At 39.3% G+C, this 16,484-nt stretch overlaps 1 protein-coding gene across 4 annotated transcripts in view; it reads left to right on the forward strand.

The window, feature by feature from the left end:
- The first annotated feature begins 451 nt into the window (after nt 1-451).
- Nucleotides 452-16,484, forward strand: part of scube2 (signal peptide, CUB domain, EGF-like 2) — a 167,862-nt gene continuing 151,829 nt past the window's right edge. For all 4 annotated transcript variants that reach the window (XM_060838500.1, XM_060838502.1, XM_060838503.1 and 1 more), the window contains exons 1-3: nt 452-539; nt 1,631-1,753; nt 7,594-7,719. In XM_060838500.1, the coding sequence (XP_060694483.1) occupies nt 452-539; nt 1,631-1,753; nt 7,594-7,719 (337 nt within the window). The remainder of the gene's footprint in view (nt 540-1,630; nt 1,754-7,593; nt 7,720-16,484) is intronic.

The following is a 16,484-nucleotide window of genomic DNA, read 5'->3' on the forward strand; positions in this document are numbered from 1 at the left end:
TAACCCAAATATAAAAATTGTGCACAAATCGTAATGTCGCTGATGTGAGAGACTAGAAAGAAGGCAACAATTAAAATGGAAACTGCAAAGATGAGGATTATTTCATAAAGAGATTACAGCAATAAATCATAGAATGTGGGGTTTGCTTGCTTGTAAAAGCCAACGCAGATGAACGGCAACAGAAATAGGAATCTGCAGGCGAGCTATCGAGAAGACACTGTCAGTGTGGTGTTGACAGGTCTCCTGGCAGGTAGTAAAATGAGGTATTCTAATTAGTGCTGAAGTTAGTCAGACCAGTTCCGTGGATCAATCCGTTACCCTAATGACGTCACAGGCTAAAGGGCAGGCATAACAAACAATCCTGCTGAATCCATCAGCCAGTCAGGACAACCCTATTTCACAGTTCAAACGTGTCTTTGCAAAGAGACACTGAAGATCGGATCGTATCATCATGGGGGATATTTGTTTTGCATGGCACTTCTGTTTGTTTTTCCTCTTGTTAAACAGTCGTGAAACCTCTGCAAGTGCTGGAATTCTAGGTAAGTTTGTAATCACTAGTGCGAAATTTCTGTTTCACATCACTCCTCCTTAACACGGAAAGAACTGCATTTAGTTTAGTCTTTTCTGTGGATGAAGACAGTTCTTACTCATATATTAGAGAGAGTTAGAATCTTTCTTTTATACTTTTGTTACTCATTTTATTTGTGGACTTATTTCGATATGTAAGTGCAATCCTTAATAGGTAGATTTGTAAGACTAAGCAACTTTAAGGATCTATTTGTTGAGCTGTTTTGTCAAGCTGTATGTTTGTTTAAAGAAGAACTTCTAAAGAGAAAGACAATTGAAAACTTGTGTGCGTGAAATTTTCAGAACCTTACATGGGATGTATGTAATAAGTAGAAGGGTTGATGATGTCCTTCTGGAATTTACATCTGCAATGGCAGCATTTTAGTTACATGCATGTCAGGTCATTGGTAAATTCTAATAGATACATTAAAACACAATAGCAATTAAATTAATGAGTTTACATTGTTTCTTTTGACATCCTGACATTTTGCAAATTTGACAAAATGCTTCTTGGCCTGAAGTAGTTTTACAGTGCTTCTACAGAGTAGGTAAAAACAATGACTGCAGATGCTGGAAACCAGATTCTGGATTAGAGTGGTGCTGGAAAAGCACAGCAGTTCAGGCAGCATTCGAGGAGCAGGCTTCTACAGAGACAGTCTCTTTTCTGTTTGGTCTTTTCCTGGTTATTGTAGGCTTTATTTTATTTCACCTTTGTACTTTATTTCGAAACTGTAGATTATTGGTGAATTTGTTTATCCAATTGAAAATATAATTTGATTTTAATGACTGACATTTTTAAATGGATTACTTTCTTGTGGTACAGTTATGTGTATTGTTTAGAAGGTCATTTTGTTATGTTGCTGTTGAAGATTGTGATTCCAGCTCTGTTAACCTTGTACTTCCATGGCTAATTATAAACTGCTCACATGTTTTCTTCACCTTTTGAGTGCAAACCAAAAATATTGCAGTGTTGAATCAAAATGTGGAACTGAAATGCATGTACTATTTTCTGGGAACTCATCTCATCTACTTTGTTATTTTGTACCTCCTGTTTGTTTTACAGATATTGATGAATGTACAGAAGGAACTGATGACTGTCACATCGATGCAATCTGTCAGAATACACAAATGTTGTATAAATGCACATGCAAACTTGGTTATAAAGGTGATGGAAAGAAATGTGAAGGTGATCATAACCTGCTTTTACCAGCATTTCATAACTGAAGCAAAATTGGGAAAATATATTTCCTTAATCAGGCAAGATTTCTGCAAAATAAGTTTCTTTAAAATAGTATATTTATTTGGTTTTACAGGAAAAAGACATGAATATTTCTAAGCTTTAAATGATTTAGTTTTGTATGTTGACTGTGTACGTGTTTAATAAAAAACAATGTCGACATAGTGCATATCCTGTTTCAAAATCTCTGTTACTGGAATGCTGGAAATCAGCATTCAGTTTTAATACTAAAATAATAACATGTTTAACTATGCAAGATTCCGTTCTAAGTTAGCTGCAACCAAAACGAAAGTCTGAGCATTTGAAACACTCTAGATGTCTGATCATTTTTAAAATATCAGCTTGTTTTTGCTGTTTTAAATTCATAACTGATCTGAGATTTTGGAGAGTTTATGTTATATCATACAAAATGACCGAGGGAAAGTGACTGATTCCAATTATGGTTTAGTTTCAGGGCATTAAGTTCACCCCTCACTCCTCACTTAATTGGCTACTTGATGCGTGAATCTGGACAATGAGTTTTGTTATTTGTTCTTTGACTACAAGGGATTGTGGCATCACAGACAGACCTGATCCTGTCCTTACTCTGTGTGTATGTCTTTACCCAGTAGGGATCCCTGAATAATAATCAAAAGCAGTAACTGATTTCCCTCAAATCCAGGTGCAGTGAAGCCAGTAGTAGCAATGAAACTATTTCCATAGACGGCAACTTAATCAACACAATTTGGGCTCTTTCTGGTTCATATAGCGTAATTACTGCACTGTACAGGGTGTTCCCAGGAGGGAGTTTTGTTTTCTGTTGATTTCGTAAGATATTTTTATGATATCAAATTGAACATAGTTTTGTCTGAAAGATTACAATTTGACTTGCTTAGAATTTATGGTATGTGTGCGCCAATCTTCATAATCATTTGGATTGAAATACAGCAAATTAAAGACAGTTTTGCATTGAAATAATTCTGCAAAATAACTGTAAAATTCTACTGTGGGTAAGAAAAAAATCATACATTTAGGGTGTACCAAAGGAATTTAGAGAATTCCATAAACGCAGCTGTTTTATATTTAAGTGCTTTGGAATATTGCAAAGCTAGACCCTGACATAAATATGTATCAACTTAATGTTAGTTTGCAACAGCTCAATGGATTAGTTAGGAAAGATGCTATTTAAAGTTGAAACAGCATGATTGCTACAAGGAACATAGGAAATGGGATTGTGGAGCACATTTTTGAAGTCATGTTTGGCTTTTAATGCCTTTTAGAAAACTTGGGTGATAAGTGCACCATGCGGTGTACAACTGATGCCAAGTAAATCACAGATTCTTGTTACAATCTGATCTAGTCTTAGTTGCTTTGGAAGTATTGATAAAACATGGGTGGCATGGTGACACAGTGGTTAGCACTGCTGCCTCACAGCGCCAGAGACCCGGGTTCAATTCCCCCCTCAGTCAATTGTCTTTGTTGCGTTTGCACGTTCTCCCCGTGTCTGCATGGGTTTCCTCCGGGTGCTCTGGTTTCCTCCCACAGTCCAAAAATGTGCAGGTTAGGTGAATTGGCCATGCTAAATTGCCCATAGTGTTAGGTGAAGGGGTAAATGTAGGGGAATGGGTCTGGGTGGGTTGCTCTTTGGAGGGTCGGTGTGGATTTGTTGGGCTGAAGGGCCTGTTTCAACACTGTAAGTAATCTAATCTAATCTCACCTAGGGTTCTCAGGGTAGAGAAGGGCAACACTGTTTACATATCTCTCTCATGAGTACTACAGCACAGAAGCAGAACAATTTATGACAGATCTATGACACATCTTCACACAGCCTCCTTTCACTTAATTTATCAAAACATCTGTCTGTTAAGTTCACTTTACATAAAGAGAGATGAATTCATGTGACCACCAGTTGTAACCTGTATGCTGGCTAAAAGAATAAGGGTCCTCTGTTAAAATCCCTGAAATGTGTTTTCATTTATTTAGTGAGATGTCAAAATAAGGACGCACTGTATCCTCAGAAGGGTTGGTAACTTTTGAAAGAGTGCCTATGAAGGTCTCAAATGAATACGCTCCTTATGATTACCTTACCCTGTGAACAAATAGCCACCTGATTGGAAGAATTGCTCAGATGGATTGGCAGAAAATGGGATGTTGGTACCCCAATATGGGTCAACATGGTCTGAAGAAAAGAGGTCAGAAGAGAATGTGAAATGAAAATTGAAGTAAAAGTACTGCACCCTTCCTAGCTAATGGATCAAGCTGATGTTGGCTATGATGTGTTGCAACTATAGAGTGTGGGAGCTAGTGGATATCAGTGTGGACCAGAATTGGTTACTTGAGGAATGTCAAGTCAGTTGATGAACTACAATCCAAGGTACAACACATCAGGGAGTGGGAGAGTTCTCCAGACACTATTTCAGGAGGCAGTTACATCCAATTTGGTCCATAATCCAGGACTAGAGGATGTGACTGTGAGTGGGATGGGGAGGAAGATCCAGAATTTAGCTTTGAGGTAGCCTCAGCTATAGATTGCTCCTTACTGTAGTACATAGTGGACCTTATCTGGGAACAGTTTAAAGGCAGAACATTCACCAGGACTTGATGATAGCCTGCATCCAAGCTGCAAAGATGGTGGAGATTTTAGCTAAAATATTCCAGCAGACCTCCAGTGGATTGGAAAACTCAAGTGGTCCTTGGTTTTATTTTCTTGAGAACAGTGAAATTTTATGCACCTAACATGTTTCCATATCTCTGTATGTTGAACATCATATTTGGGCATCATATCCCAAATGGTTGTCATATTTTAGGCTACTACAACTTAAAGGTGTCTGTGGAGTACAAAGATCAAGTTGATAGACAAGCTAGTCTGTTAAGTGAAGAATGTTCATTGGAAACATTTTCTTATCAAATAACAGATATCAGTCAGCTGCCAAGATGCCCATCAGAAAACTGACCGATCAAAAAAAATTAAGATTTTTTTCAAAATGAATTTGGCCTCTATATTGTGTTATGATTAACTGTGTTCAGTATGCAACTATAATTTTTCACAAAAAATATATGTAGCATCTTCCACATGGACAAGTTCATCTCTCTGAGGACTTGAGCTTGAATTCTAAACTATCCAGAGCTAGTAGATTTTCCTCCAATTTGTTTCCAAAGGTCTACACGTGTCTTAACTCTGACCTTCAATCCCACTGCTGGAGTCTCTTTGCACAATTAGTTTCACTTGGGTTACTTATATACAGGTATGACTTGGACTTAACATTTCTGTCCATTGTTGGCTAAGTGGAACTTGTACATTGCCAATATCTCCTTTCTGAGTTTGACTCCTTCTACAGCCAACTCAATGGGCAATGCCATTGGAGATTAAATAGTAAAATATTGGAATTTTGATTCCCAAATAAAATATAACTTTTTAAAGTGGGGTAAATGGTAATTGATGTAATGGTCAATACAACTGTGAATCAATATGAAATGTCACATATTAAACATCTGTTCTATTAAAGATCTTTCTTTTGATACTCTAAATATTACCCTTTATCTCAGCTCAGCTAATATTGTGCTGCCCTTTGCCTTTCTATAACTGTTATCATTAATGTTATTAAGGAGAGTTTTTTCAAAGTTTGTTGAACAAACTCGATACTGAGAATCCTGGAGGGGAATTTGTGTCCTGTTGCTAGCTTACTCCCTTTTAAGAAAATGGAAAGGGTTGTTAATAATGAAGTAACCAATTATTTTTGAGATGTGATATTTATGGGAACAGAAAAGTACAAGGACCAGCATCTTCGTGAAATACAAATTAATTGTGAGAGAAAATTAGAATACATATTGAAAATCAATACAATTCATTATCGACAAAGAGACAAAGCAAAATTGGAGGATCTACTGAGAAATCTTAATTTTGACATTGCTTATAGTTTTATTGAAAGAATTGGAGAGGGGATCTTTTGAACTGTTAGACAACTGTTGTCAGCTTTGGGAAAAAAAAACAAGTGACTGGAAGAGGAAATTCTGTTGGGGACTTTGACTCTCATTTGTGCACCTACTTCAGTTTTCACAGGCTTGTACATGGGTGCATGGTATGCCTACTTAAAACAAGTGATGGGCTGTTTAAAGATATACATTGGATGCAGTGCCTGTTGATTGTTCATGATGAAATGAGATAAGTGTACAAAGGTGCATTATTCTCAGTATTTCTGAGTGGCCTCCCTGATCAGCCTTCATAAGACAGGCAAACCTATGTATAAGAAACAAGATTAGGCCACTCCGCCATTCAATAAGATCATGACTGAAATTTGTTCCAGAGATTTCCAAAGATAGTTGAAGCTACTCAAAAGTGGCTGGCACGGTAGCACAGTGGTTAGCACTGCTGCCTCACAGTGCCAGAGACCTGGGTTCAATTCCCGCCTCAGGCAACTGTCTGTGTGGAATTTGCACATCCTTCCTATATCTGCATGGGTTTCCTCCGGTGCTCCGGTTTCGTCCCACAGTGCAAAAATGTGCAGGTTAGGTGAACTGGCCATGCTAAATTGCCTATAGTGTTAGTTGAAGGGGTAAACATAGGAGAATGGGTCTGGGTGGGTTGCTCTTTGGAGGGTCAGTGTGGGCTTGTTGGGCCGAAGGGCCTGTTTTCACATTGTAAGTAATCTAATCAAAAGGAGCCTCTGTTTTTGAAAAGATTTTTGTGAATGGACCTAATATGTTTCCATCTCTCTGTACATTGGACATCTATAGAGCATCATCTCCCAAAAGTGAATATTATATTTTAGGCTACTGCAACTTAAAGATGAATATTCCTCTGACCTCACTAGAATTTCTAACCTGCTGCTGGATAACCCTCATGCACCTCTCCTTCCTACCACACTTGGCCAATAGCTGGCAGTATGCAACAGCTCTTCTGATAAATTACATTAAACTGGTGAGCATCTGAGGAACAATATTTTGGTTGCTATAGCTCACAGGTAAAATTTAGGCTCAAACCTTACATTTACAAACTCTAGTTAGAGTGACCGTCCTAGAACAATTTTTTTTTCAGGTTCAGGTGATGCTACAGTCTGTTGTTCACTTCAAGGATATTTGCTCCAAAAAATGCTTCACAGTCATTCAGTAAAATATTGCAAGTACAAATGGCCTTATATTTTGTACAACGAGCTTATGGTGAATATGTATTTTGAATGAGTTCTAATTAGCTTATGGGCTAATGTATGTCATAATTAATGTATTAATTTTTCAATTTTACATGAAATATTTATTCAGTCACAAATAAATTAAACACATTTTGTGATTAAACAACATGAAATAAACTTGCCAGATGATTTGTGATCGAAATTTGAATTGATTCTCCATAAACTGTTCATTATTGTGTTTTAAGCTGTTGTTAGATTGGATACTCAAGAACTAGATAAGTACAATATTAGCCTTTCAGTTTTAAAGAGCAAGTGATTGGTTTTCTGGCATCAACAGGATGTGTTATTCTTGTTCGATGTATATAATCCTACATGTTGGAAAAGAGCAATTTGATGAGCAGATTAGATCACCTCTTACATAAAATATGCTTCTGAGATGACTAGTTAAGCAGAGAAAAATGTTAAAAAGCATCACATTCCCAAATTACATTTATCTCCATTTAGCGCCTAATTCAGTATTAAGTGAGAATATTTGAAAAAAAACAGAAAAAGTGGATCTGTGGGTTTCTAATTGAGATTAATATAGCTTAAACTACTTTTGTAAAGATTTGCAATTTTTGCTTGTACTGGTGTCTTTTTTTAACAGAAACCATCCATCATTCTGCTTTGTGTTCTATACCTTAGACATTGATGAATGTGATAATGAATACAATGGAGGCTGCGTACATGAATGCATTAACATTCCTGGAAACTATCGTTGCACTTGCTATGACGGATTCATGTTGGCACATGATGGACACAATTGTTTGGGTGAGAAGAATGTGTTGCAGTAAATTTGATATGTAGAGAAAATAAGTTTGGAACATTGCTTTGCAAATTGTGGAATTAAATATTTTAATATTGAAATTATTTGGCAATATAATTTAAATAAATATATGACATCTTTTGATGTTAGATTCTATTTTCTGCATAAGATTTAGATTAAGAATATCTGAGTAGCTATAAGGTAAAATGAATTTTTCTAAGCAAAATATGGAGATAAATATATTAGCTTCATTTTATAAAATCTGGTTATACATGAGTGAAAATGAAAATGAAATAATAGTTTTGTTTGTTTTTTTTCTGATGTTTCAAAATGAAAGTCATTTAAAATTGTTTGAGAGACATCAATGTCGAATTCAATGGAAGGACTTTGTAATCAAATGAACACCAATAGACTTATTGTAACACCAGATTTAGATCATTGCCGTGGAATGTAGTTGAACACTTCTAAGGCCACGACTGCATTTAGTTTTCAATTGGAATGTGAAATTCTAGAGAATGGACTGAACTGCCTGGCAACCCGTAGAAACACAATAGTCTCTTTTGCACCATCATCTCTTGTGAAGAATACTTTCAAAAGAGTTTGTATTGTCCTCCATTTCTGTTAAGTTAAACAGATTTTCAAAGCTAAAGGTTTGGCTTTGTTTCATGGGAGAGAGAGCAACGATTTTGTTTTCATTAAAATTTCTTAAGATGCACTTTACAAATAGTCCTTCAAAGTCTAGGAACCTAAATGACTAATTGAGTATCCAATCTTTAATCTACTGAAAGAATGGAAATCATTCATCCAACTTGTAGTTTTAGTAATTTATGTTCTTAAACATGAAACATAAATTAATTCTGTTAACATAATGTGTTGGTTATGCTTTCTCTTAAGCAGAATTATTTCCAAGTGGTTTGAAAACGTTACATATGATGTGCTTAATAAAATATCATCTGTTTTTCATTACATTAGATGCGGCATAAAGATTAGTATACGACAGAAAGGTCTCCCCGGTTCACTTGAGAAGGTTCTGTGTCTTATTTAAAATTAACTCCTGACCCAATAGTTATAATGTTGAGACTGAAGTGACAGCTTGCTGATGACTAGCTTTGAGCCCATTCCACTGTTACCATATAGCACTGAGCTGGGTCAAGTCGGTGTACATAAATATGCCTGCATCATTTTAAAGGAATTAAGGGAAAATTTCATTCAGGCAAGTGTGTTTCCCATTTGATTCAAAAGGCAAATGCCTACTACTTGTCTGATTAAGAGATAGAGAATCAGGACTTAAGTTATGTATAGTTAAATTTAATGGTAAATTTATGTTTGTTTCAATTTTCTCCCCCTCCACGTTACCATTTCATCCTCCTTCATAAGTCTGCATTTCTCTTAGTCAAAATGAAAAGATGGTCTAGACAGTTGACTTCTTTCTGACCACATTCAATTAATTCAGGAAGACAGGACTGTTTAGTTTGCAGGTTTCTTTCATAGTTGCAGATATTTGTGGCATCTGAAGCACATATTCAAATAAATCTGTCCTGACTTAATAAAATAAAAACTCACTCCCAGTTCTTCAGAATGATGCTGATGGTGATTCCTGGGCAATGAGGCTAGTAGAAGATAGGGAGGCAAGATTACAAATAGAGTAACATTGTCTCTTATTGTGATTTGGGAATAGTTGAAAATAATAATCTTGATGGAGACAATAGCAAGCAAAAACTTATTTAGTGTAGCATTGTGTGTTTCTTTAGCTGATGAAGTAATTACAAAGTATGATGTTGCAACTTTAAAACCTCTTGTCACTTCTCACTTCTTTGGTTTACCTATGAAGCAGTTTGATTTTGATTTCTGTGTCTATACAGAACACAGAGGTATATCTTCTTCCATTCATTCATTTTAGCAAAAAATATTGGTATTGCTTGATAAACATCATGTCACACATGTCTACTTCTTACCAACATGATTAGATTAGATTATTTACAATGTGGAAACAGGCCCTTCGGCCCAACAAATCCACACCGACCCGCCGAAGAGCAACCCACCCAGACCCATTCCCCGACATTTACCCCTTCACCTAACACTGCGGGCAATTTAGCATGGCCAATTTACCTAACCTGCACATTTTTGGATTGTGTGAGGAAACTGGAGCACCTGAACTCTACACACAAAGTCGCCTGAGGTGGGAATTGAACCCGGGTCTCTGGCGCTGTGAGGCAGCAGTGCTAACCACTGTATCACCCGTATGAGTGAATGGAAAAATGAGTTGTCCAGATTACATGAAATATCAGATTAAGAGAACCAAGCTGTGCCACTCATATTTATCGTGTAATTGAAAGAGCATTTGTTCACAGGCTGTGATAAGCAAATTTGATGATGAACATGAATATATGTCAGTGGGAAGGAGGCTGTCATTGGTACAATGTCTACTCTTTGCCTCAAATTTGGCTCTGTCTAACAGGTATATTTTGGTGTATTTCTTCTCCCATTACCAAAAAAATGTCCATCAGTATTTGAGTTCAGTAAAATCTTCCGCCTTGTAAATCTATATCAGGCACTTTGTTAGTGAAACAGAATCTGCTAAAAATGTAAAGGTTAATGTTAGGTGTGATGCTTACATGAGGTGAATATTTACATGTCTTTTGTAAAATTTAGAGGTGTATATTAAATAATGTATATTTTGTTATATTTGAGTTTAAATGTGTTTACTCTTAATTCAGTCTTTGTGTGTACAACTGTTTACTTAATGCTTTAGTGTGGATAAGTTTGAGACTGTCATAGTTTTCTGTTGATACCTAACATACCTAATGCTAGGCACAGAATAACTTCTGGGCTGAGGGGCTCCATGTGGCAGCATTACGAACTAGCAGACATCACTTAAGCTCCAGAAAATGAGGTAATATACATGCACTTACATTCTAATCCCTCTGTTTACTGTCCATTTTCTTCTGAGTTTATTGTGGTGGAGTACGTAAAAGCTCCCTGTATGTGTAAAGTTGTGCTGTCTTCTGGCATGTAAGATTTGACCAGCCGAGCAGCTAAGCCTGTGACTTGGGCATTTAGAATTGAGAATCATCAACATTTCCCTTTGTGTCCACACACCTTTGGACTCATTACAGCTAATCTGTGAAATAATGGCTATCCTTAATGTGCAGAAGTTCCACTTGATTTTCAAATCAGCCTTCAATATGCGTATAGGATATCAGGAATACAGGATAGCAACATGTAAGAGGTTACTTTTGTGTAGAGAATTAAGACAAGAGTCATTTGTGGGGGATGGTACACAAACCCCCTAAATAGTAACCACATGGTGAGATGGAATATAAAGGACAAAGTAATGGGAGCTTGTCAGAAAAGTCTGGTGCTAATCATGGAGGTATTTACTGAACATATCAACTGGAAAAATCAAATGAGTAAAGATGGCCAAGATGAAGGGTTATTAGGATGGTATCTGAATAGTTACCAAAGTGAATATTTGTCTGATTTAAAAATGAATCTGGATAATTAAGAATGAAAAATAATGAAATAGCAGATGAACTAAGCAGGCATTTTTCATTGATCTTCACTTTGGAGGTCCAAGTGACATCCTAGAAGTACTGTAAATCAGGAAATGGAAGGAATGGAGAAACTCATCAAAATTATAATCGCCATGTAAGCAGTATTGATCAAACTGTTGAAGTTGTATGCTGACAAATTCCCAGGTCCTCATGGAGTTTATTCCAGGATCTTAAAGAAGTGCGATAGTTGATACTTCTGATTTTCCAAAATTTATTTAATTCAGGAATGATTCTGTTGAATTGGCAATTAGGTAATATAAACATGGAGGGAGAAGAAAAATAACAGGGAACCAAAGACCAGTTAGCCTAACATCTGTCAGAGGAAAGGTGATTAAAAGCTATCATTAAAAACATTATGGCAAAGCTTTTCGAGAAGTTCAAGATAATCAGACAAAGTAAACTTGGCTTGTTGAAGGAGAAATTATATTTGACCAACTTTACATACTAAAGCATCAAGTAAACAGTTATTTGAACAAATAATGTTCTGTGGATAAAGGGGAACTGGTGTATTTACTAAACTTAGATTTTATAGATACTTAATAACTTGCCACATCAAAGGTTATTACAGAAAATAGAACTGGGGGTAACATTTTGACATAAACAAAAGATTGGGTAGCTAATAGGAAACAAAGTTGGCATGAAAAAGTTATTTTCTGTTGCCAAGTTGTAACACAGTGTGTCACAGGGATCAGTGCTGGGGCCTCAAGTTTTTACAAGTTCATATAAACACATTAGTAAAGGAACCAAAAGTATATTGACTCAAAAATATGTAGGAAATTAACTTGTGAAGAGGACATAAGGAAGCTACAAAGAGTTATATGCATGTTAAGTGAATGGATAAAGATCTGGCACGTGGAATATAATGTGCAAAAATGTGAATTTATCCATGTTGGATGAAAAAGAAGAAAGAAGTATATTATTAAAATGAGAAATTACACAACTCTGGAATACAGAGCGATCTGGATATCCTAGTGCAAATGTGGCTAATATAGCAAGTAAATAGGCCATTCAGCCCATTGAATCTGCTCCACCATTCAGTCATGGCTGATATTAGGAAAGCCATAGAAATAGAAAGCAATAGAATGTTATTATTTAATGTGAGGGAAAATGAATAGAAAACTAAGGAGGTTATCCTATTAAATACCAGAGGTTAAAGGTAGGTCAGAGTACAGAAATATGCTTTTCTTGTCAAAATTTTATTTCACCCTACTTCTCACAAAATTCTAACCAAACTGCTTACTACTCTCTCCTATTTATATAGTCACTCAATTATGAGCCTTTGGAATTCTTTTCGTCAAAGAATTCTGGAAGCTCAGTCTTTGAATAAATTTAAGGTAGAGATTGATAGGTTTCTGATTATTAGTGAGGTGCAGGATTATGAGGATTGAGTGGGTAAAAGATTTTGAAGTGTTCGATCTTAGTGAATGGGGCAGGCTGAAGCAGATAAGTGAACTACCTCCTGCTCTTCATTTGCATGTTTGTAAATGTCTTTCATAATAAAACTTCCTATTGAAAGTAGCTTTCAATTAGAAATTGCTCTGTAGTAGAATCATAGATTCTCAGAATAATAGAATCCCTACAATGTGGAAAGAGGCTGCTTGGCCCATTGACCCTCTGAAGAGCCACCCAGCACCCCACCCTATACATGTGACCCCGTATTACCATGAGGTTGGAAAGCCATTTAGTCAAGACATTCATCCCTCATCCTTTGCCAGAATTGGGTTCCATCCCCATGAGCTGATTGGTCTTGCACAACCAAAGTTTGTGAGAATCTTATAATGTACTATTGTCTGCATGGTAACAGGTATAGCACTTTACAACAGCCTTCAGTCGCAACCTCCTCTCTTTGCCTTCCAAGTTGTTAGCCAGCTGTAAAACACTTCCACTTACAATTCAGAAACTTGTCTCTATGTTGTTTGAGGAAGAAAAGTAGGCCAGGATGGCAAGGGTAGAGCTCTCCTTTGAAGAGTAACATTGTTACTTTATGTTTAAGTGAGAGGGGAGACAGTGCCCTAACCCACAGTACACCGCTCCCTGAGACAGCACCAGACTGAGAAGGTTTGCTGAAGCTAAGTGATACCAAAATTGTGGGTTCAGTCCCTGCACTGGCTGAGGGTACCATGAAGGGTTCTCCTTTTCAACCTCTTATCTCACCTGAGGCCTGCTAAGGTTAAACCATCACGAGTCATGTTCTCACTCTTGCTCTCACTGTCACTCTCTATCTCTCTCTCTATCTCTCTCTCTCTCTATCTATCTCTCTCTCTATCTCTCTCTCTATCTCCAGAGAGCGCGGTCCTCTGCAATTATGGTGACTTTACCTTTACCTTACCAGACTGAAATGTGCTTGAGCCTCTATGTTTGACTCAAAACCACGACTAGTTGCTTAGGAAGCTGCGTAAAATAAGCAGGGTCCACTGTTGTTGGTCATTTATGTAAATGATTTGGATGAGAATATAGGGAGTGTGGTTTGCAGATGACACTAAAATTAGTTCTATAGTGGAAATGAAGGAGGTTATTTAAGAGTACAATGGGACCTTGATCAACTGGACCAGTGGCTAAGGAATGGCAGGCGGAGTTTAATTGATGTAAGTGCGAGACGTTCCATTTTGGCAAGACAAACCAGGGCAGGACTTATACAGTTAATAGTAGGACCTTTTGAGGAGTGTTGGTGAACAGAGAAACAGGGATGCAAGTACATAGTTCCTTGAAAGTGACGTCACAGGTAGGACAGGGTGGTGAAGGAGGCATTTGGCACGCTTGCCTTCATTGGTCAAAATCTTCGAGTAAAAAGTGAGGTCTGCAGATGCTGGAGATCAGAGCAGAAAATGTGTTGCTGGTTAAAGCACAGCAGGTCAGGCAGCATCCAAGGAACAGGAAATTCGACGTTTCGGGCATAAGCCCTTCATCAGGAAGGGCTTTTTACTCGAAGATTTTAACCTACTGCGAATCCTCTTGCAAGGATGCCTTCCTTGAAGAAGCTCTTTTCCTCCCTCTACAAGGATTTCAGTGAGTCTCTCTCTCACTGCACACCCCAGGTCATCTCCTCTGCACAGAAGCTCTTCAGCCACGATCTCAAACAGACTCATTACCACAGCCACATCTCCTTCCTCAGCACCTGCCTACGGAACCGACTGATCCCGCACGGACTCCGGACTACATTCCAACCAACAAAATTTGGACCCAACCAGGACAACCTGTACCTACAACAAATCCGAAGCCTCCAGCAACAAACCTCCCTCCGGATCCTCCGCTCCACCCTTGCAGCCATGCGTTGCTACCTACATTCCCTGCAATCAGCCCTACCCCAACTCAGGACAACACTCTCACAAACTTGCAAAGGACCTCTACTGTTCTTCATCTACAGAAGAATCCATACACTAAACAAACAGTTCTTCCTAGCCATATCAGAAATTAAAGACAGTAAATACCGAAAACTTTCATGCACTTACCCCACACTCGTGGTTCCTCAACTGTTCCAGAATCTTCCATCGGCCTCTGCAATCTGTCGGACGCCATTACACACGCAGCCGCTACAGCGCCCGCGGCACCAACGGCCGACGATGACCGTGACGTCACTTCCGCTCCCACCGACCTCGCAGCCTCCGCGATTGCTGCCCAGACAACCGCTTCCACGATCGCCAGGAAGATCGCCGACCGATTCGCGACCCCCGCGGCTATCGGGAATGACAACGTTTCTTTCGTTGCCACAACCATTTCCGCCCCTTCGTTTGCCGTCGCCGCAGCCACTTCCGCCCCCCTCAGTGACATCACTAACCTGCACGACCACAATGCCTCAGGTGTCTCCGCCCCCACGCCGACTTTCGTCACCATGCGTAACCCCGCCCCCACGCCGACTTCTGTCACCACGTGTGACTCCGCCCTGTGCTTAACCCCGCCCCCACACCGAGCTTCGTCACCACGTCTAACCCCACCCATACATCGATCTCCGTCCCCGCCCCTGTCCCTAACCCCACCCCCATTCCCAGCTCCAATCCCACTTCAGGTCCTAGCTCCCGGCCTTGCCGGATCTTCACCCTCCAGAACTCCCCCTCTCTGAGGATGAAAGATCAGTCCTCAGCAGAGACCTCACCTTCATTCCCCTATGCCCTCGGATTAATGAGTTCAACACGCGGCGAGATATTGGACAATTCTTCCGCCGCCTTCGCCTCCGTGCCTACTTTTTCAACCAAGACTCCTGCCCACCCCCTGACGACCCCTTCTACCACCTCCAACACACCCCATCCACCTGGACACCTCGTGCTGGCCTCTTACCTGCCCTCGATCTATTTATAGCCAACTGCCGCTGCGACATTAACCGACTCAACCTGTCCACTCCTCTTACCCACTCCAACCTCTCTCCCTCAGAACGTGCAGCCCTCCACTCCCTCCGCTCCAACCCCAACCTCACCATCAAACCGGCAGACAAGGGAGGCGCGGTAGTAGTTTGGCGCACCGACCTTTATACCGCTGACGCCAAACGCCAGCTTGCGGACACCTCCTCCTATTGCCCCCTTGACCATGACCCCACCTCCTGCCACCAAACCATCATCTCCCAGACCATCCATAACCTCATCACCTCAGGGATCTCCCATCCACCACGTCCAACCTCATAGTCCCACAACCCCGCACCGCCCGTTTCTACCTCCTGCCCAAAATCCACAAACCTGACTGCCCCGGCCGAGCATTCCTGATAAAGGGCTTATGCCCGAAACGTCGAATTTCCTGTTCCTTGGATGCTGCCTGACCTGCTGCGCTTTAACCAGCAACACATTTTCAGCTTCATTGGTCAAAGCATTGAGTACAAGAGATGGTCATGTTGTGGTTGTACAAGACGTTGGTAAGGCCTCATTTGGAGTACTGCATATAATTCAGTTGGCCCTTCCATAGAAAGGTTGTTATTAAACTGGAAAGGGTGCAAAAATTGATTTACAAGGATGTTACCAAGACTGGAAAATTTGAGTTATAAGGAGAGGTTGAATAAGCTGGGATTTGTTTTTTCCCTGTAGAATAGGAGCCTGAAGAGTAACCTTCTAGAGGTTTATAAAATAATGAAGGGGAAAGATAAGGTGAATTGCCAAGGACTTTTCCCCAAGTTGGGGGAATCCAAAACTGGAGGGCATAGGTTCAAGGAGAGAATGGAGAGATTTACCCTGAGGGGCAATTTTTTCACAGAGGGCGATGCATATATGGAATGAGCGATCCGAGAACGTGATGGA

The sequence above is a fragment of the Hemiscyllium ocellatum genome, chromosome 18, assembly GCF_020745735.1.
Source record: "Hemiscyllium ocellatum isolate sHemOce1 chromosome 18, sHemOce1.pat.X.cur, whole genome shotgun sequence".
NCBI lineage: Eukaryota > Metazoa > Chordata > Chondrichthyes > Orectolobiformes > Hemiscylliidae > Hemiscyllium > Hemiscyllium ocellatum.